At 43.7% G+C, this 22,778-nt stretch overlaps 1 protein-coding gene across 3 annotated transcripts; it reads left to right on the forward strand.

Annotated features, from left to right (window-relative positions):
* Positions 1-355: 355 nt before the first annotated feature.
* rrp1 (ribosomal RNA processing 1) lies at positions 356-21,451 on the forward strand. 3 transcript variants are annotated; one of them, XM_030343500.1, is made up of 19 exons: positions 356-569; positions 1,231-1,313; positions 1,679-1,736; positions 2,502-2,587; positions 2,863-2,924; positions 3,225-3,354; positions 7,039-7,103; positions 9,597-9,820; positions 10,598-10,701; positions 16,228-16,325; positions 16,508-16,527; positions 16,694-16,861; positions 17,481-18,190; positions 18,230-18,247; positions 18,338-18,391; positions 18,491-19,105; positions 19,363-19,524; positions 19,823-19,889; positions 21,107-21,451. In XM_030343500.1, the coding sequence occupies exons 1-19, from the start codon at positions 443-445 to the stop codon at positions 21,310-21,312; spliced, it is 3,057 nt and encodes a 1,018-aa protein (XP_030199360.1). In that variant the 5' UTR covers positions 356-442; the 3' UTR covers positions 21,313-21,451. The 3 variants fall into 3 exon arrangements, with proteins under 3 accessions (XP_030199360.1, XP_030199358.1, XP_030199359.1); XM_030343498.1 differs by having other exon boundaries at positions 17,481-18,247; positions 18,308-18,391; XM_030343499.1 differs by having other exon boundaries at positions 17,481-18,247.
* Positions 21,452-22,778: the final 1,327 nt, after the last annotated feature.

Consider the following 22,778-nt stretch of genomic DNA (forward strand, 5'->3'; position numbering starts at 1 on the left):
CCACCGGATGTTTGGAGATTACGTATTTCCCCTCTGTGCACTGAACAGCAGATGCCGGCAAAATTAAAGTCACCTGCGATAATTTACCGATTTTGTATTTGCCGTTGTATACTGTTAGGCGGTAGTACGCATTCGGAAACCTTTTGCCTACTACACAATGCGTTCTGAGCGCGCTATACTTGTGACGTACTACAGATGCTGATGATTATATAGCAGTCAAGTATGAGTATTCGGATGCAGCCTGCTAGTGTATATATATATGATTTGCAACAGCAACTAACATCTATGGCCAACGTTGCCAGATTGGGACATATTTCCCGCCCAATCTGGCAACACTGTCTAAAATGCACTTGTATGTGTCGTCATCAATCTGCGCCGGGTGGAAAACGTGTGCAGTGGAGTAAAAAAAAAAAAGTGTGTTTCCACGTGAAGAAGTGGAGACATGGCGGCGCTACAAGAACCAGAAATCCAGTTCGCTCAAAGATTGGCTTCCAACGAGAAGCCGATTCGATCCAAGGCCATAAAGAAGCTGAGGAAATACATCATCGTCAGGTCCCATAAGAGTAAAGGTAGGTCACCTGCGTGGATCATGTTAGCTCTGCCAAGCTAACCAGCGCTCACGCACGTCATAGACAATGTATTACTGTATGGAACTAGGGGTATTTTATGTAGGCTAATAGAAAATACAAACGTAACTGACACGTATCTAATATAGGCGAAGCAGAACGCATGGTGGTGATATTTTGGGTGATTGTCGGAGGCTAAGGTAGCAGCGACGCTGCTCGTCCACATGGGATTAATCGCATGTGGCGGCCTTGGCATTCTGCTATAAATTGATAATATGAATAGTATGGTTCACTTCTCTGGACGTTCGTCATCTTCTGTATCCTAGAAGGTACGACGCGCATCGGGATTGCGTTATGATGCTGTTGGCTCTGAACCGTTACCGTACCGTACCACAAAGTAATGTGTGGAGTCCTCCTGCATAGATGTCATGCCATCTGTGCAAGTTGCTTGTATAGCTGTTTGATGTTGCGGTAATGCATTGAGATGTGCATACCTTCAAAAGCGCCTAGATCGTGAGCACCAGGTGATGTGATCAACAGTTAAACTGGTTGTTTTTTTTAGTTCAGCAAGTCACTTGATGCTAAGATGGATCCCAATGTTGATGGTGATTATATCATGTGCCAATTTCTTGAACATGTGTTTTTTTTCCCGTCCTGTCTGCAGGTGGGTTTAGCAGTGAGGAGCTACTGAAGCTATGGAAGGGGCTGTTCTACTGCCTGTGGATGCAGGATAAACCACTCCTACAGGTACAAGCGGAGCTCTTGCTGTCTGAACTCAAAAGGATCAGTGACAACTCAGATTTGTCCAAGTTAATCACCCCCTTTAAGATAATTTTTCAATGACTATGAATACATTTGGTGTATTTGTGTCTCATGATGCATATTTTTCAACCGCCCCATTTATTTTTATATTGGTCATGTATTGAGGCACTCTTTGGGTCCCTACTGTAGTTCCTGTAAATTAAAATGAAATAAGTAGGAACACAGACATAGTAGTACTTGGAATGACACTCAAGAGTTTGACGTAATGAAAAGGGACAAGTCCCAACTCGTCTTTTAGAAACTTCTAAAATTAAATATTACTAATCTTTGCTTATTTGGTTGAACCCTAGGAGGAGCTTTCAAATCAGATCTCAAGTCTGTTTCACTGCTTCCAAAGCGCAGATGGCCGTAAGTTGCATTCATTTAAATTCATAAGCCATTAAATGTCTGTTAAATCTGTAAAATAATTTAGGATATGTTGTAATAGTTTTGTGGTTGTATGATTGGACTGTCAGAGAAACTCTAAAACGTTGTGAAAATGGGTTATAAGATGTTTTAAATTTAACTTAAACGTATTACACTATCCGCACTCACTAAGTGTGCTAATTTTCTGATATCAGCGTTGTTCCAAATCGAATACTCCGTGGTTCACTAACCGGAAATTACGTTCACGACTGCTGCCGCGGCTCCTCCCCTGCAATAAACATCCCGCTTTGAACGGTGAACTCTTTACGCCTAGCAGCTATAAAAAGCTATAAAAGCTACAAAATGAATATTAATTCAGGCTATGTGGAAAATGCGCAGATTCTGGCTCAGCCTGGCTCCGCCCTCTTCCGCTACGTAGCTAAGATGGCTGCCGTTGAGTGCGAAAAGCTGACCTCGCTCCACAGTTCGCGTTTTGAGTACACCATCCGGGTCCTTTCAGTACACTTATTTTCGCCCGCACAGGTGTATTTAGGTTCTCCGTGGTGTAGCACCACATTATCATCCACTTTAGGTGTTAGCTTACCCTCTTTTACATCATGAACAAGTCTGTTTTTGGTCTCTGCGTGGACCTTATGTTGGGTATATTTAAGTGCCATTCATGCCTTGGAAAGTATCTACTTTATTGTCAACATCTTCTGTAGTGGACAAGTGACTAAAATGGTTTAACTCCTCTTCAATTGTATCCAGAGTTTTTGTACCTGGAAGCCTTCCTGCAGACTGTCAAAAGAGAATGGACTGGCATCGACAGGTTACGAATGGACAAGTTCTACCAAGTAAGTATGGGCTCAATGGAACTGTTTCATTCCATTCCTTTTTGGGTATTCTAAGCCTTCAAGGCCAAACATTGTTCAGGCTTGCTTTGAAATGTTCCGTTTCGAGGCGATGTGTTAAGTTAGGTTGATTGTGATGAACGGCTTGACATTCTCAAAATCATCTAACAATATCTACTCTACTAATTACTGAGCAAAGGACATTGTTTGCCAGATGAAGTGACAGTTTTTGAGAGATGCTTGTTATTTAACACCATCCTTCCTTTTGTCTTTGGCAGCTGGTGCGTTTTGTATTCAGGCAGACGTTTGAGATGCTGAAGAAGAGGGAGTGGGAGGCCAGGTATGTTTTTTTATTTATTTTTTATATATATTAACGTCCCATCAATGGATGCACAATGAACGACTTAATACCAAAATGTTAGGGCAGTCACGGCTAGATGTTCCAGAGGATCATCCCGGCTCTGATAAATGCATGCAGCTCTGAGGATTAGTGTTGTGTCCCTGCATTTTGTTGTAGAGGTTGGCAGATGTGCTTGGTGTTGAAGTGTAAATCCCGTTGATGGGTTGAGAACTGTTATTTAAAGAACATGCACCACTGGTAGCCTGGCTAGTGACGGTGTTCTCCGCTACGGTTCCTCAGCTTGGTCAACAGATTCTTGGAGATGCTGACCTCCCAGGTGCTTCAGGGCAATGGCACAGCACCTTCTGGCCTGCAGTACCACATCCTGGATCTCTACCTGACGGAGCTGGCACGGGTCGGCTCAGACGAGGTAAACGCGCTAACACAAAGAGAAGAAAGAGAGAGTAGCAACTAGGGTGTTGGATTCCAAGGCCAAGAATGCTACTTGCTGGGCATGTAACGGCATCAAATTTTGACACCAGTATTACTGCCTTTTAAACACTGGTATCACTTGTATTCACCGCTTGGGGCTCTTAAAACAAGGTAGGGATAATCAGGGTTTCCGCGGGGTTGTTAAAGGTATTAAAAGGTAGTAAATTAAATTGGCCCAAATTAAGGCCATTAAAAATTATTAAAGTAATAAACGTCATCTGACGAGGTATTACATTTCCAACAAGGCCTATGAGTTTTTCAATTGGTGTTATTCAGGCCTATCTCCTAAAATTTCTAAAACTTGTGTGGATTTATTTTTATGTTGCGATTAGGACCTGAGAGATATCAATGATGTCACGTGGTGCGTGCGCTGAAACAAACTGGCTGGCTTGTTCAGACCAAAGATTTGCGTCGCAACTCCTTGCGTCTCCTTTTGGCGAGACGGGCTGCGACGTTCTAAAACTGGGTAGTTCACACTGCTGCAACGGGCGGAGACGTCAGGTGGTTTATGCCCACTTCGCGAGTTCGCTTCTGTTAGTTCAAAGTAATTTGAAAGAATGGGGAAATGCTCATTTTCGGACCTCTGGCTGGAGGAATCGATCTTTAAAGAATGATTGCAAAAATAAAATTTGTTTGACCGGTTGGCACGGTTATCTCTGTGTGGTTAATTTGCAGTTGCGGTGTTAATTAGCAATGTTGTCAGCTTACTGTTACATTAAACTGTAATCAGAAAACGCGGTTATATGCTATAGACCCTATAGTATCTGTGGTATAAAGGCTGGGACGAATTTCAAATTATAAATGTAACGTTGGCTCTCTAGCTCAACTGACTAAAATACCTCCCAAGTCGTAGCTAAGGTCCGTCCTATTTATGTGAAAAACTTTACATATGGATTGTAAAACGCATGAAAAAAATATAAATGAATGATCTTAATTCCTTTTCTTTGCCAAGTGAATGGTATAAGCGGGACAATGCCCTTTGAGGTGTCAAAAACCTGTTTGATCGATCGTAATTAAAGGGGACTACTTTTTGAGGGAGATTAACTCAAACAGAGTATACATTTAATAAGCATGCAATACGAATAAGAAAAAGCATGATCAGTGAAGTATTTGAATTGTTTTATTATGTTGGCAAGCAAGAAGTAGAATAAATGGGATAATCAGTCTTATAAAAACGGTTTGTGCAACCAACCGCAGAACAAGACATGATTGCGGCTCTTGTCGCTCTCGTCTTTCTGCCTATGACAGGCTTGTAGAGCGGGGATCGACGTAGACTGATAATCCCTCTATAGAAAGTAAAAACTGGTGTGAATTTGCGCTACGGTATGGATTTTGACGTTACCCTGTGACCGGTAGACAGCCGCGTTTACATGGACACTTCTGATCCAATTAGAAGTGGAAGAACGGCTCAATCAGAATAAAAAATTATCATATATACGGCTCAATCGGAATACAATTCCGTAGTAAATTCAACTCAAGAATTTCTGTATCAACCCTGATAATTGTATAGGATAAAGCTTTGTGTGGATGTATGGAGCTTGGCAGAGGAAGCGGTTGATATCAATGGCTCCATCCGAGAATACAGAATTGGTTGTCAATGTTGCAGCTCTACAGGTTTGAGTATATCCAGTACGAGTATATTTTATACTCGTTTTCTGTACAAATTGACAGTATGGATGGTGTGAAGTTGATGCCGCCTTTGAATTAATTGACTTATTTTAATTTTATTGCTGCCTTGAAAAGTAACTAAACCAAATCATTAGGTGCGTTTCCATCCCCCTAATTTAATGCGAACTTTGAAGTATCGAATCAGTAAACGGTGATGGAAACACTAAAATTCGCATCAAAATCCTCTAATTCGCAAAAAAGTTTATCCGCTCGCTTGAGGTGGTTTTTGAGAAATGCGGAACAGAGTAAATTCGCAAAATGGGCGATGGAAACACATTTTGCGAATCAGCTGTGACGTAGCAAACTTTGAAGCTAAGCTTTTTTAATGTTCTATATATAGTAGTATAATCTAATATCACGGCCAAAAGCTCTGTGCGCCTCCGGATGGCCGTAGCGCGGGGAGCTCTCATAGGGATTGGGCTTCGTGGGGTTTGTTTACTGGCGTTGATACTGTTACCCGTCTTGTAAGGAGGCCGCCAATTCTCATCCGCACAGAGCAGAATTATGGCCTATTTTAAAAAAAAAATATTTTCTTGATTATAATTATATACATTTTTACAGATTATTATTTTTATTACTGGAAAAAATAAAAAAATAACTCGGTGTTGCCGGTGTGCAACACAGAGTAGTCGGTGTTGGCCTCAATACCGGTAATACCGTATATCACGGCAACCCTACTGTCTAGCCTTGCACTTTGTGTGGTTTCGAAGACTATTTTTTTTGTGTCTCGGTCCTGAACGTCCATTCGGTTTTGTATTGACTCGAACCTCTTTGGTCTCAAAAACAAATATACCCATCCTGACACAGCGATGGCGTTACGTTGTTTATTAGTAGTGTTTTACGCACGTGCATGTTGCATAAAATATGCAACAGCGAGCCCTGGTGTCACACTTTATGATGGTAACGGAACACAATGTCACACCGGTCTGCCAAAATATTGTCCTACATGGTACCGGTCCATGGTGTAAAAAAGGTTTGGAACCGCTGACGTATCATACTGACACCAGATACCGGGACACACCGTGTGCTTGTTTCAATCCACCGATGGCTCAGCATCCTTGAGCAAGATGTCAAACGCTCATAAATTATTCCCATCTGTATTCGCAAAGTTACTTTGGATAAAATCATCTCCTTATATCTATCTGGAGAGTCCAATTCTCTCTGCTTATTAAATCCCTTATAGAGGAATTACTCGTCTTCCCTCCCCAACCACTGCTCTCTTTTAAATTGTCAAAGGAGAATCAAAAGAAGAGGTTGACTCGACCCAAACTGTGACCACAGCTCTCACCTCCCTGCCGTCTAACGCCCCCCCTCTAACAGCCCTCTTCTGTTTGCTTGCATGTCCTCGCTTCCCTCTGTGCCAGTCAGAACGGACACTCATTTCCCAAATAGTTTTCATCCCCTTTTCTCTAGTCGTTGTACCTGTGAGTTGCTGATAAACCAAAGTCATGTGTGGATGTGTGATATAGAATATTGTACACAGAATCCATTCCCTTTACCGAATAGCTCATTTGGTTTGGTGTGTGGTCGGGCACCAAAATCCTTAATTATTTCCTTACTCTAATATTCTTAATTTTTTATCTATAAAATTACAAAACTTCGGGGCTTGGAAATGAATAAAGACAAGTAATGCCCAAATTATATTTTTTCTTTGATCCAAATTCTCAACAAATGTTTATGATCTGTGATAGGTTAACTGGCTAGTTTCATGTTACCATTGTCCCCTTGTATGGAGCTAATTGCACTGCTTTGATTCAAGTGTTAGCCTTCTTAGGCCACCGCCTATATATCCACTACACTATGACCTTCATGTAGCATCATCTGGTAAACTCGGCCTACTATTACTGTGGTGTAATAATTACTTTTACCGTAATAATGACTCAGGAGGGAATTCCACTTGAACTCGGGCGGAAATTAATAGCGTGGATCTCCTCCTGTTCTCTCCTCTCTGCAGCTCAGTGCCGAGCAAAATCTCACCCTCATCATTCCCTACTGCAAAATTGTGGCCAAAACCAAGGAGTAAGTTTTTACCATTTATAAAATGTGCTTGACTTCCTGTTTACGTCGAAATGTCTTATTCTTGTTTCTTCTTTCACTCTCGGTGAAAGAAGAAACAAGAATAAGATAACTTTGATAATTGTAACTCCTGGTCAGTCATTGCTGGCTTTTCTTTATGATAATCCAATAGGGTTGGGCAATCGTCTACAAGCTTCCATCGTCCGATAGCGCCCCCTAGCGATCGCCGATAGTCGATACTATGGGGGGGGGCATCTTTATAATAATTGTATATTACCGGTAATTATTTATAATAATTTATCACTTTGAAAAAAATCACGTTTTTTTTTTTCGTTTTTTTTTCTTAAAAACGAATACGATGGTCTTCCCCTGGACCAGCGTGAGCCGTGAGCCTCCGCTGATTTAAGTTTCGATGCGTCGACGCCAGAGGCGCTGTCATGATGACACACGCTGATGACACACAGCTCGTAGCTGTGTTCGAAATCGTTCCCTATCACGGATATAGTGCACTATATAGGGTGCTCGCTATTTTGTAGTGTTGTTCGAATTCTCACTGGTTAATTTCATGCCCAATATAGTGCACTTAAAATACCCAAAATGTGAGTGTACATATGATGTTCCCTACGTGTTACTCCCATATACCACAATGCAATGCGGTCGTGTTTTTCCGGAGGAGAAGAAGCTCAATAACCGCAAGTGGCGAAAACGAATACATTTAATGATGGAGTCTCCGGCTTTCGTTTAGAAATATCAACAATTTATTTGGGATTTAACAAGAAAATGAAACATTCAAAATTAATAAGAAAAACCTTGTTCAAAGAAATGTAACATTCAACATCAATACAACCTCCAGCTTTCCTCGAGAGTGCCCGGTTTGTTTACATGATCTGGGCGCATCTGTCTGCGTCACACAAATACCCGGCGCATTTACTGACGCAAATGACGTTCAGAAATGTTCAGCGTAGTGTCCGAATTCTTGTTTGTTCGTTCCCTATGTAGTGCACTATTTCATGAACACTATAGGGAATGGTGAGTGAGTGAATAGGGAACGATTTCGAACACAGCTCATGTACCACAGCTGTGACCCGGAAATGGTGCAGCGGAGTGTGATGTCATTTCGCCGTGCGAGCAGACCGGTAGGTTTCGAGCCCCTCCCCTCCCCTCTCCTCTCGCAGCAGTGAGTGAATACGGCAGGTCAGCGCTACATAGTATGTTTTCCACCGGTGCCAGTTAATTTCAATTACAATTTGCGGGGCTTTTTAAGTTGAAAAAATAGCTACCACAGCGCTTTTAAAAAAATAAATAATAATAATTATTAAAATATAATTATCGCCTTTTTATCGGCTACTTGAGACGATCGACGATGGAATCCATCTATCGTCGATAGTCGATAGAATCGACTATCGGCCCATCCCTATAATCCAATATGTTTCTCTTTTCCTGGTCAGTCACACCCTGTGTAACGGTAACTGTAACTTCCTCTCCTCAGTAACATCAAGTTTAACATTCTTGTCAGTCTCAAGTCAAAAAATCAGAATTTTATGATCCTGAAATTAATAGTGCGGCCATATGAATGTAATCTGATGCTACCTTTTTCTTTTTTTCTGTTGACCTCAGTGTTACGACCCCTATTTGTTAAGGGGGGGAAAGGGAAGTAACACACACAACCCGGTGGATTGGGATTGTAATTAGTGCTTTATTATAACCCGCCAAAGGAATAGAAAGTAACAATCATCAGAAAAGGGCCGCTAGGTGCTGTCATAGCAAAGAAACAAATATAACCAAAAGAGAACTCCTTAAAATAAAATGGAGCTACCTGTCTAATAACTAAATACGAATGGTCCTAAAACAAACCCAAACTGGCTACTCTAGCATAACGAAAACAGAAATACAAATGATCAGCACCCCCTAAACCTAGTGTGGCTAAACAGTGACAAACCTAAATGAGAGTGCAAATGAACAACATCAGTACAGAGGGATTCCTCTTACCCTGGCCCAAATCTGGAAACACACAATTGGGAAACTCTTCCTCTCAACCGAATGCGACTACGTGCCTTGATTCCCTACAGGTGTCTGCCCTCGCTTGTAAGGCGCATCAGGCTTTTATACGCCTCCACGGCGCCATCGCTCTCTGGTTGGCTGGGCCCCGCACCTCACAGCCGCTAGGGCTAATCCGGGGATGGAAAGATCCGCCCACTTGAGCTGCTTTGGGGAAAAAACAGGAGGGGTAGCGCATGGCGAGGGAGGGTTGACAATGTGGACGGCTCACGGCCGTAACATCAGTCTCTAGGTTTGCTAGTTGGTACACTCAGTATCTGCCTTGTTCAATTGATATATAATTAGAATAGTAATAATATTATTTTGAGTTGGTTTTATCAGTGCATCAAATTAGCCTCACTGAAAACCATTGCATATTTGTATGGGTACTGAGCATTAAGGCCAGAGCTGTGAATGGACCCCACGTTCTCTGTTTTAAAGCCTGTGTTCCCTTCTCAGCAACACCCTGTTCAAGGCCATCTGCAACAGCATCTTCAGCACCATCATTGACCAGGCTCCCTTCGCCATCGAGGACCTGTTCAGGGAGATGAAGTCCGCTGAGCACTCGGACTCCGACTCTGGTCATGCCGACCAAGATGATGATGAGGAGGAGGAAGAGAAGATCAAGGGCCAACCTGTTGGAAAGAAATCCAAAGAGAAACCAAAGGGGAAACGGCTCAATGGTAAGCCCGGGTGATCCAAGTTTTCTCACAATTGTCGCAGATCTGTGGTAGTAGCAAATATTCAAACTGATCTCACCCTTCTCGCCTCGGCCTACCTGCATTTGAAATGCTTCTCACGTCAAGCCTGATGAATAATAAAGTCTACACGCACATCAGCCGTGATGCGAATATGCATTATATTCATACTTTATTCATACTCAACCTAGTGAAGACGAGCTTATGCTCCATCCAATGTATTTGGAGGATTAAATTATACTGGAGTTTTACTTTTAACGTTAATGTTAAATACAGTAGCGAATGGCTGTTTGTTGATGAGGGAGATTATGATAAGTGGGTATGTTTTAGAGAAATTAGTTTACCTGATCAATAACATAAAATAGGCCATCACCCTTTTCATAGAAAGCTGGTATCTCAAACTAAACTGTACAGCTGCACACCTTCATGTTATCAAAAGCAACTTATGTTCACGTACAGTAGTGCAATGCTAATCTTGAGTCAGTGCTCTCCATCAGCATGGAGGACGCAGCTTATGATATTAACGTCATCGAGAGGCGGCGTTAATATAATATTCCTTTGAGCCTATTTACTTTTCAATAAAGAACTGTTGCTCGTGCCCAGTCTAGCAGTGAGGGGGGGGCTTTTGTTCAGTTCAGCTGTGCGCTGGGTGGAACTGAAAGAAATGGCATACCGTTTATGTAAGGCATACCGTATATGTAAGACTCTTACCGTGCATCGAGTTCTTACCTCCTGTGTTGATAACTGGTTTCTTCTCTGTAGGAACTAAATCAAAGGTAGACGAGGAGGAGGAGGATGATGGTCAGTCGTCGGAGATCTCGGACACGGAGCTTCCCGACGATGAAGGATCAGAACCTGTGCTGCAGGTTAGGACGCTGATGCACAAACACGTGCTCACCACCGTGAAGCACTCGGCACACTCCCACCACCACCCTAAGCGCAAACACATCCTAGTGTACAACTGCGCACACGCACACTATGATGGACTGCCAAAACATAAATCGAATAACATGAAATCCATCATGAGAATAAATTCAAACGCACATGTACCAATAATGGCATTCTCTTTGGTGCTTTACGCCCCAAAAGGTTTAAACGGTTTAAAGGTTACTTCCCATCGTGAAAAAAGCAAACCACCAGCTTAGCTTACTGTGTCCTCTCAGTAGTACTGCAAAAGTTACATAGGACAATTCCAGCTCTGAAACAAGAACATGTACGCTAGTCCAGCCTTGGCAATGCAACGAGCAAACGGCAAAACCAAATCTTCCAGACAAATAATCGCATCATCACTCAAGCTGCGTGTGCACTACAATAGAATATAGATGGATGGTTCTGTAGAGATCTCTATTGAGAGAGATGGATATCCTTGCTGAACAATTTATCCACGGGTATCGGGATTGTTGATGGAGGTTGGTTTTCTAAACCAATTTTAACTCTGGTGTGGGTCTTCCTGTTAACTTTAACCTTTTATTAAAAGTTGACCTGGAAAACGGCTTAAATAATAGATCATACTATGTCCTCCTCACTAGCAGTTACATTAGTCGCGGCGGCTGGCATCGTGATGTAAACCAAATCACAAAGCGTGGCATTTAATTGCAGTCGTTTTGGGAGTGGAAGGTGGTAACATTAGGTTTAGGATTATCGCGTGATCTCGTGTTCTCGCGTGAATACGGCTGGCTCGCAGGGCAGCGCTGCGCTGCCGTAACGCGCCCGGTGGAAATGCAAGCAGGGCAGAGTCGCAGCCGTTCCGTGCCGCGGCCGTAAGGCGGAATCCCGGCGTAAGGGTGCATCCGAATACTAAGGATATACTATTTCTGTTCAGTGTCTACTACTTGACCGTTAATGTAGTACGTTCTACAGCTATGCGTAGAACGCCTCCGAACACCACCGAAACGCCACCGGGTGTTTGGAGATTACGTATTTCACCTCTGTGCGCTGAACATCAGATGCCGGCAAAACAACGCGTTTTTTTTTTTTCATCGCGTCGTTCTTCTTCTTCGGTTACCAGACTCCGGCTGAATTGTGGGATAGTGTAGTGACCTACCGTTGTATACTGTTGAGGTAGTAGGCATTCGGAAACTTTTTGCCTACTACACAATGCGTACTGAGCATTCGAACGCGCTATATTTGTGACGCAATACAAAATGCCTACTACATAGCAGTCAAGTATGAGTATCCGGATGCAGCCTAACTAAACAGGCAGTTTTGAAGGCTTTGTTTACTCGGAAAGCTTTTCTTTTTTAAGACGTTGATTGCAAAATAATGAGTTAATAAATTAGTATCTTATGTAATGGGCCCCGAACGGTTTCCCTCTGGACTATTACTGACCACCTCATACCGCGTCATACATTGTTACCCGTTACTTCAAACTGAGTCCATACTGCCCATCGCGATGCTCGTTGGCTCGTCTGATGTGACCAACTTTACATTGATCTCGGCCATATCTGAATCCAACTCGGACCATGAGCATTCTGAAACCCTCTGACTTCCTCAGAACAGCACTGGGGTTATATTTAGGCTACCGGGTAGAGTGGGGTGCACTGTGGCCGATTAGTTATAATTAGAGCTGTCAGTTAAACGCGTTATTAACGGCGTTAACGCAAACCAAATTTAACGGCGTTAAAAAATTTATCGCGCGATTAACGTAATTTTTTTATTAAAAAAAAAAAAAAAAAATTTTGGGCTCAAAACAAAGAAGCAGTAGCCTGACTGCTATGTTCAAATGACATTTGTTCAAAGCAGTCGTTTATTTGCACTATAGGCTCTTTTTTTGTATCGTCCTGTTTTGATCAGTATATGCCAATGTTGTTATCAATAGAAAATCATTTGCACAAGGCAAGCCGATGCACTTCATCATGTTGATAAGAGAATTAAAATGAGAAGAATTATGGGACAAAAAAATCAAGGGATATTTAGCATAGAAAAATAATTTGCGATTAATCGCGATTAATAATAGTTAACTATGACATTAATGCGATTAATCACGATTAAATATTTTAATCGCTTGACAGCTCTAGTTATAATATAATTGCCTTAAAAGTCCCATGGCATGAAAATCTCACTTTATTAGGTTTTCTAACATAAATATGACTTCCCCTAGCCTGCCTATGGTCCCCCAGTGGCTAAAACTTGCATTCGGTGTAAAACGAGCACTAGGTGCTCTGCTCGCCTTTGGAAAAACGGAGGCTCAAGCGCGCTGATTTGGAATGTGGTCCCATATGTCGTCATAAAGGATCTAAGCTCCTCCCCTTTCTCTGCCTTGCCCGCCCAGTGAACTTAGCCCGCCAATGAGACACGAGGTGTGTGTGTGTGTGTGTGTGTGTGTGTGCACACACCAGGGATGGAAATTAACTTTTTTGCCCACTAGCCACTGGCAGGTAGATTTAAAAATCTACCAGCCACTCATCTTTTTTACCAGCCACTTTTTATACGCTATATATTTTTTTTAAGAAATGTGTACATTTTTAACAATATAATAGTAACAATAGATAAGAAAAGTGTTTTTCATACACATCTTTTTTCCATCAGAAGTGATTTTTACTGTAAGTAGGTTCTACCAAGGAACTGAGTCGAAAACGTTACACTCTTACGATAAACAATACACGGGTATCTGCCATGTTAAGTAACAAATTGACATTAACAATAAAACAACACGCATGGCTACGCCATCATAAGTCAATTTGTTTTTTTATATTTACATGTGACAAAATACATATTTGTCCACAGACATGGTTACTAACGTATGATAGTAAGCATTATTGGCCCTTAACACTAATATTCAGAAAAAACACTTTCTTTCTGTTCAATAGTCTAGATAGAACTTTATCTATCACCTGTAGGAGAAATGTGTTAATGTTTGTCCCTATAAAACAATAAATACAAAACACGACGGTAACTGAGTAAGTCAAACCGTCCAATCTGATGGCTCTACTTAACCACTCCCCCTACTCACTTCCACCAATGCAAAGCGAACAGAACTGAGTAGGCATAGCCTAACTAGTTTGTGAACGACCCAGAGAAACGCAACGCAAATTCAATATGAACATGTATGAGGCTTTAATAAAATCCCGGACGATTTTGAAATTCCGCAAAACATTGTCTCAAAAAGAGGGCATGTCCGGGCAAAAGAGGACGTATGGTTAGGCCTACCCTACGACCGGGAAACGCATTTGATTCCTACCTGTAACACTGTTAAATAGCGGCCGAAATTGGTGGGCGCTATCCTGGTAATTTCTCTGCGTGGCAAATACGAAGTGTTGCGTGTGAGCGTGTGCATGGGTTGAATTCATGGGGCAAGCCCCAGGAATATCCCACTTCCGGCTTCCATGAAAGAGAACCAAACTAATTCACACAATTTAAGGAACTTCTCTCCAGTCACGCTGAAAGTAGTTCGCTAGTAGTGGCACTTTAATTTGTCGTGTCAGAGAATTCTGAGAAATCTGAAATGCTGACTAAATTCTCAGAATTCTGACACTGCAAATTATTGCGCGCTTCCATACCGCTCTAGATTTCCCCCACCCCACAGATTTTTTTTCCTGTAGAAGCCTATGGTGGAAACGATACGCCCTCTTAACCAGAAAATGTTTGCGTCACTTCTATGGAAGTAAATCTGTGCCATCGGATTTTGAAAATAAGAAGCCATTGAACTCTAAGCATTGAATATTTTTGCATTGAAATAACGTATTTGAATTGAACTCCTATTCAGCTTTATTTTTCAATGTTAACAATTCAAAGTCAAAGATTCAACATCAAAAACTTCAAGTGGGGATGTTGATTACGTTGAAATTCTAATCCAGATACGTTATTTCAAGGTATAAATATTCAGTGCTTAGAATTCAATGGCTTTTTATTTTCAAAATCCGATGGCACTGATTTACTTCCATACACTTCTCCTTCGTCATGCTTAACTGATTACACCTCTCTCTCGTTGGTTACACAAATCTTACCATGGACACTTCCAGAACCCCTCTCAAATTTCAGCCAGCCAGACAATTCACGTCACAGTCGCGTCTGTCAATTTATGAACGGAATTCTGAACGTGTCCCGCCGCCGAAATAGCCTGGCTATAGCCATGCTGCCTTGCGCGCGATTTCAATTCAAACCTCGACAAGGAGGAGAAAGGGATGGTTGGCTGTGAATATCTCACGCTTGAGCCCCGCTTCCCACCGCCTCGGCGCTGCAGGAGGCAGTGGTGCCTAAGCGCTGACCGCTGCCAAGGCGGTGGTCCCTCGACAGCCAGGCTCTGCCGGGAGACAATCGCGGGCAACAATCCCTTTCTCCTCCATGTCGTGGTTGTCTACTTCAGATTGATGTGGACGTGGAAGAACCAGAGACGTCGGAGAACCCGAGGTGGTCGTGTGTTCTAGAATATTTACAGAACACGGCCTAAGGCTGTGTGGATGCGATACATCCACTGTAATCAGAGCGCATGGTACCGTGTGGCTGCAAGCTGCTCAGGGCCACACCCCTCCCCTCCAACTTGACCCACCTCTCTCCTCTTCAATTGCATTAAAGCTGCAGACACCAAACCGGCGCATTTGGGGATGAGCTCAATGTACGACTGGCTCGTAGTGGCTGTAATTCTGCACCACGGCTGAATTTCGGGAACGTCTTCAAATACTGTGTTTGGGGCCCACTCAGATATTAAAGCATCCATGTAGCATGCCATGGTACCTTTAATTTGCAACAAATCCTTTGTCGCCATCTGGTGGTCGAATGGTGCATTTGCGTTGGTTTGAAGGCATTCAGCTCCATTCAGCCTCACCTAACAGAATTAAATGTCATAATTCAACCATACATTGTTGAGGTATCCATCTGTTTGTGTCTCATCATGTTTGTTATTTTTGCATTGGTTTTATTGTCCTTAGTTTGAGAATCTGCATAAACCTACACCTACTAAAATCTCTTTGCTCTATTTTACTTTATATGCATCAAATAGGACTAGCACTATGTGGTATTCACTCTAAAACATGAAATGTACTTGAGGAGGAAGGTTTTATTCACTCGGACTTGGTATTATCCAAAGTGTCTTCTTTCTTCTGGTACCAAGATTATATATTCTAGCCATTGTAGTTGGTGAGATAAACTAACTATGTTCAGAAAGAGGCCTTGTGTGAAGAGGTTCAATGCAAAGAAACCATTTCATGACCCTCAGTTAGACTGTTACATGTGCCATTTTTCATTCAAAAGCATGTCTTGATCTTAATCGATACGGTTTAAAATTCTCCATAATTATTGTGATACTTTTTCACCCAGATCCTACCGTCCATTATTCACTCATCGTGAGGACCTGCTTGAGAGCAGTTTCTCTGTGATTTTCGGGGGGATGTCTATCATCCTCGGGGTAAAGACTGATTTTTGTGCCTTATGCAATTTGTGTCTCTCTGTTTCAGTTTGACTACGCTGCCCTGGCAGACAAGCTGTTTGAGTTTGCAAGTCGAGGAAACTCCCCGAGCCACAACAGGCAAAGACTTTACAAAATTATCAAAATGTAAGTAGAAGAGCAAACTGCTTCTCATTACACACCAAGTGGTCAGATAAGACCAACCATCTTTTTTAAAAGGTAGATTCAAGTCAACGCCTGCAATTAACTTTGGAGTTGACCAATGTTCCACATAATCATTGATGACGGAATTATCCATTAATTCATCTCTTGTTTTTTGTTGATGCCAGACTGCGGGACCTGAGTGAAGGTGAGTTTCCCGGAGAGTGTGTGTGTGCGTGTGGAATTCATGTTTTTTTTTCCGCTGCCGTCTTACCCCCTCTAACTTTGCTCCTCTCACACTCACTCCCCCCTCCAATGTGTTTATCTCTCTCATACGGTTCTATCGCTCTCTTGCTGGCTCTCCCTCCCTCCAGGGGTCTTTCCTCAGGACGATTACCCTGAGGAGGTCTCCACAGATGAGGACGATGAAATGTTCGGCAGTAGGAAGAGGTTGAAGAGGAAGAGTCGTAGGCAGGCGGATGAAGAAGAAGAAGAGGAGGAGGAGGAGGAGGTCCCCACAGCGAAAAAGAAGAAAAAGAGCGGTAATTATGTTTTCGCATTTGGAACGTCAATGAAAATAGCGAGGGGTTTGGTAAGCTCTGCACCCCAGAACACTAAGGCTGGACAGGTTGCCTGGGATGGCCAGCAGGTGCTGTCGAGGTGAAGGCCTGAGTATACGGAGGAACCATACGCTAAGATGATTTATAACGAGCTTCGTAATTCTTGTATTTTTTTTATTTTTTTTTGGGCTCAAAACAAAGAAGCAGTAGCCTGACTGCTATGTTCAAGGCAGTATGTTTGTATGTTCATCATTTAATTGCATTAGAGGCTTTTTTTTTGTATCGTCCTGTTTTGATCAGTATATGCCAATGTTGTTATCAATAAAAAAACATTTGCACAAGGCAAGCCGATGCACTTATCCATGTTGATAAGAGCATTAAAATGAGAAATTAATGGGACATAGAAATCAAGGGATATTTAGAATGGAAAAAACATTTGAGATTAATCGCGATTGCTCGCGATTAATCGTGCATTAACTATGACATTAATGCGATTAAGCGCGATTAAATATTTTAATCGCTTGACAGCAGTAGTAAAAATAAATGGGGGCAATGTTATAGTTTTGCGGTTGCTGTAAACTGACCACAGCTTTTATTCCAGGGAAGAAAACGGAGTCCATCAACGGAGAGAACAATCAGAACTCTGTGAAGGACGATGTGGAACCCACTAAGAAGAAGAGGAAGAAGAAGAAAAAGAAGGCGGGCGGCGATGCAGCTGAGGTCGCCGGGGTTGAGGCCAAGTTGGCCGCCGGGGTTGAGGCGAAGGTGGCCCAGGTGGTAACACAGGCCGTCAAAGAAGACCCATTAGAACAGTCTCCAGCTCCGGTAGAAGCAGCTGACCAATTGGATCCTCCGGCTACAGGGGACGGCGACAGCGAGTCTGTAAAAACCTCGTCCCAAAGAGGGAAGAAGAGGAAAAAGTCTATCACTGCTGTGGAGCCAAAGAGCCAAGTAGGGGAGCAATTGCTACCGCCAGCAGCAGCAGCTCCCAAGGAGGGAGAGGGCGGTGTGGGGACCGCCGAGCCAGGGTGCGCCCCTGCTGTTGAACCAGCCACCTTGACCCACCAGAATGAGGACAGACTTGTTGTCGTGGCTGTTGCTGAGGAAGCGGAGGCCACACCCATCCCGCTCGTTGAGACGGCGGTAGACTTGACAGCCGACATGGTTGAAACGAAGCCGCCGAAAAAGGTGAATAAACGTCGATCACGCAAATCCCTGACGACGCGCACCCCGGTGGAGGAAGCCCAGACAGAAACCGCTGAAACCACGATATTGGAGGCTCCCACAGAGACGGGCACACCGGCCAAGAAGGCCGCGGTGACACCGGCCGCGGAGACACCGGCCAAGAAGGCCGCGGAGACACCGGTGGCACCGGCCGCGGAGACACCGGCCGCGGAGACACCGGCCGCGGAGACACCGGCCGCGGAGACACCGGCCGCGGAGACACCGGCCGCGGAGACACCGGCCGCGGAGACACCGGCCAAGAAGGCTGCGGTGACACCGGCCAAGAAGGCTGCGGTGACACCGGTGACACCGGCCAAGAAGGCTGCGGTGACACCGGTGACACCGGCCAAGAAGGCTGCGGTGACACCGGTGACACCGGCCAAGAAGGCTGCGGTGACACCGGCCACGGAGACACCGGTGACACCGGCCAAGAAGGCTGCGGTGACATCGGCCAAGAAGGCTGCGGAGACACCGGCCACATCGGCCACGAAGGCCGTGGTGACACCGGCCAAGAAGAAGCAGAAGGTATCAGCAGTAGGGGTCGAAGGTCAGGCGGAGAGTGAGGCTGTCGGCGACCCAAAGCAACCCACAAAAGACTTGGTGACTCCAAAAAAGATCAAGAAAAACGCCAGCAAACAGGAAGCAGAAACTCCCGCCGATGACATCATTGATGTCATCACGCCGGCACCAAAGAGGAAGAAGAAGGTAAAGGCCTGCGTGAAAAAGGAGGCCTCTGAACCGACGGCAGCCAAACCCAGCCCGGACCAAATGGCACCACTGGTCGCAGCAGCAACGACGGCCTCAAAGAAGAAACTGAAGAAGGAGAGAGCACCAGCCGAGGAAGTCGTAGAGGTCCAGGAGACTCCTGCGACCCCTCTGTCCCAGAAGAAGAAGAAGAGGAAGATCCCGGTGACGTTTGAGTTTGAGGCGGACGAGGTGGAGGTGGAGGCGGCCGCGAGCCTCAACGGCCTTGCCAGCAAGAAGAAGAGCAAGCTGCAGAACGTAATTATAACTCGTTACTTGTCGTTATTGCTTTGGCCTTAAGTCAGTAGAATATGAAGCATTGATGGTTTCGTTATAATTACACTCTTTGTAATGGTCACATGTGAAGCAAGTTTACATTTGAATGCCAGCAATCAAATGCTGTGTCCAACAAAAATGCTCTCTGCCGTCTGTTTAGTTTTGCACATCAAGGTTTTTGTAATGCATTTATATAGACATGGATGAACTATGTGTTTATTCATGGTTGTTGTCTCCAGGGTGCTGTGGAGACTCCCTCGACCCCTCTGAGCTCCACCAAGTCCCCCGGGAAGAAGCCCAAGAGCCCAGGCAAGGCGCTCATCAGCTTCCAGAAGAAGACCATCATCCCCGCGCCCCTCTTCTTTAAGACCAAGGGGACCCCCGGCATGCCGCGCTCCAAGGTACGGCCCACAGGAGACATAAAGGAAAACTGCACACTTTAGGCTACACACTAATTTCACACACAGATCATTGATCGCCCACGCGTTCCATGTGTGAAGACCGTCCAGTTTTAACACTTATGGCACCTTAAAAAGCAGTATAAAATCACCTACACCTTTTTTTTAAACTTTAGGATTTTTGGAATTTAATTCTTAAGAAATTTATACTGCTTTTACACCAGCTACATGAGCGTGCTAAGCTTCTAATTGGAAAGTAGAATGCACCGATAATGTTCGGGCTTTTTTTTCAATTCCACAGAAGCCCCAGACTCCAAAATCAGAGGCCAAGAAGGTGACCTTTGGCCTCAAGAACAACAAGACAGCAGGTAAAACAGGAGGACCTGATGGAGGATTCTTGACACATTAGACTTCAATAACGTTGGTTTCTTTAATGGGTTTTTAGTAGGGCTGTAACGATACGCGTATCGAAACCGAAATCACGACACTCAAAGCCACGAACCTGTCTCGCGGTGTGAGAAGGCAGAAGCGCGATATGCCCTTTCTAACTCTCCGGTCAAATTGTCAGATTGAAATTTGCTAATAATTAGTCTAAATAATAGTCTGCTGAAAGCGCGCCCTCCTATCGATGCCGTAAGTATGCGACGAGATGCCCTCTCTGTGATGACAGCTCTCCGTGGCTACGGAGGATTGCATTTCTCCACAGCCGTCGAAGTCCTCATATGCGATATGAACGACATTTATCCAGAGTGGGCCAAGCGCGAAAAAATTGCCTGTGATCCTGTCTCTATTTTGTGTGATTTGACTGGCAGTTTGTCTCTTGTAGGTCGGAATGAAGCGGCCACCGATTATTGACAGGATGGGTACTTTATTCTACCGGACTCGTTCGCTTCTTCACTAGACACACGCGCTACCGCTCGCTCGCTCTCCTCGCTCGTCCACTCACTCGCTGACATCACTCACACACGCATACGCACACTGCCATTCTCGCGCACACAGATATGCTGCTCGTAACACTATGCCCTGTTATTGCGACGTTCATGTTAGACGTTCATGTTTTTAAGTTAGGCTATTAAACATGTTGCATTCTATACTGCATGATTATGTCATTATTTAAGCTACATAGCCTAATAAGAAGCGCTAATAAGGATATTTGACTAAACCAACCAAACAGTTCAGGGTTTTTGCCTACCAGCAAAAAGCATCCTCCAACTGCAATCTTAGGTTATTTCTTTATTAATTTAGCTATACTTTAATAGTATTCTTTCTGTTCTCCCTGTTCAAATCTGTTCAGTATTCCAAATGATTTGTTATTAAATGTTACATTAAGTTAATTGGTATATAAGTGTTTGAAAAAAATGCTTTTTAAATTTAAAAAAATCGTTGGATGTATCGAACCATGGGTCAAAAATCGTGATACAAACCGAATCATGAGTTTGTGTATCGTTACAGCCCTAGTTTTTAGACTTTTCAACTATGCATAGTGCTCACGTATGTAGGCAGGGAATGTGTAACTTATGTCACTGCTGACATCCATGCCAATGTCACTGCTGATGTCAAGACCCTTCTTCTCTCCCCGCCGCAGAGTTCAGGAAGTCAGACCGCAGCCTGCTGCTGAGCCCGGAGGGGCCGTCGCGAGTGCCTTTCGACCCCACACAGAAACCCAAGTTTGGGGTGTTGAAGAGTCCAGCTCCAACGTCTCCGATGGTCTTCAGGAAGACCCCCAAACCCAGCAAGAAATCCCCCAACGGTACCCCAAACCGGAGACCCACGGCCGACGACTTTTTCTAGGCTGTTGTACGGATGTTTCTCTGTTCCCGGTGTATACATTCTAAACGAAAGAAAAATTGTGTATTAAGAAGACCTTGTTAACGTTTATAATGTTCTATGCCTACATTTTAATAAAGCATTTATGTTCTGTTTTATTGAACCTTTTTCTGTCCCTTTTTTATTTTGTCACATAGAACTAAGTTTGCCATTATTAAAAAAAAAAGGAACAAACACTGAAATAACTTTTCTCTCTGCAATCCCGTTTTTATTCCCTTTTGGCTGTTCTAGCCTGGGAGCCATATGAATCTGCTAACCCATTTCTATTGGCGCTGGCCTCCTACAATTCCGACAGATTCCACGATAACAGGAATGTCACCGCTGTGGTTACCCCTCTGTTGCCCTTTTGAAAATCGTCTGCCCATCGGCCACTGTCCTTGGTGCTCTGCACTCCGCCTGTTCCATTGTTTTCTCCCCAACCTAACTCGGCTGGGATGGGTACTGAACCCCGGCATTTATCTACCAGTTCACCAACTTTGACAACCCTGAGTTGTTTGACTGAAGTGAGTGTTTTGCCACCATTAACTACCATTATAGAATGGAGACCCTTGGCAAGTATTGGCTCACAAAGTAAATGTCCTGTAAGTTTCTGAGTGCTTACATTGATGTTCATCACAGCGTCCTGCTCCTGTCACAGGAACCTAGAATCAATATGTTCAGGGTTTGTTCAGAATATTGAGCATGAAATCGCCTGATACTGGGTTGAATGTGGACACGCATTTTGAGGCCTTTTCAGATGGAGCTACTTTGACTGGTGTCGGGGCAATTTCTCTATCAGAGTTTGTGTCTAAGACATGAGATATTTAGATGCAAAAAGCACACAATACTGTAGACAATTGGTGGTCATATATATTTGTAATAAAAGTATGAACAAAGATGCATCACAACATGCATATACAAACAACATAACAGGCAAACATTACAAAAATCGGAGGCCTCAGATGGGAGCTTCTCTTTGCGTGTTACTTCATACTCTAAAGGTACACTCGGGAAGTCCACCGATTGTTCCGAGTCGTGAGTTCTTATTCACTTGGGTTGGGTTCTGGAGGGGGTGTGTCCCCCAATAAACCAAAAGCCTTTGTTTACCAAATGGTAATTTTTACAATTGAAGCTCCCCTGGATGTCATTGGAGGGGCTGGCGGCCGTGCCATGTAACCCAACACATTCTCACTCCGAACGCGTCGATTTTTGACGACAGGGGGTCGAGGAACAGGCCCATACATCAAAGGATTGCACGGAAGATGATTTACATCACACGAAAACATAGGAACAGGCAGGCAATAAAATGCATCACATGACCCTCGAAGGTTCACACTTTAAATGACCCACAAGGAGAGTAGAAGGCAGGCAATATATGCATCACACAAAATAGTAACAAAACTTAAGTTCATAGACCATAAACGTAACAACATGTAGATTTTCCATCACAC

Source organism: Gadus morhua, chromosome 20 (assembly GCF_902167405.1).
Source record: "Gadus morhua chromosome 20, gadMor3.0, whole genome shotgun sequence".
Lineage (NCBI taxonomy): Eukaryota > Metazoa > Chordata > Actinopteri > Gadiformes > Gadidae > Gadus > Gadus morhua.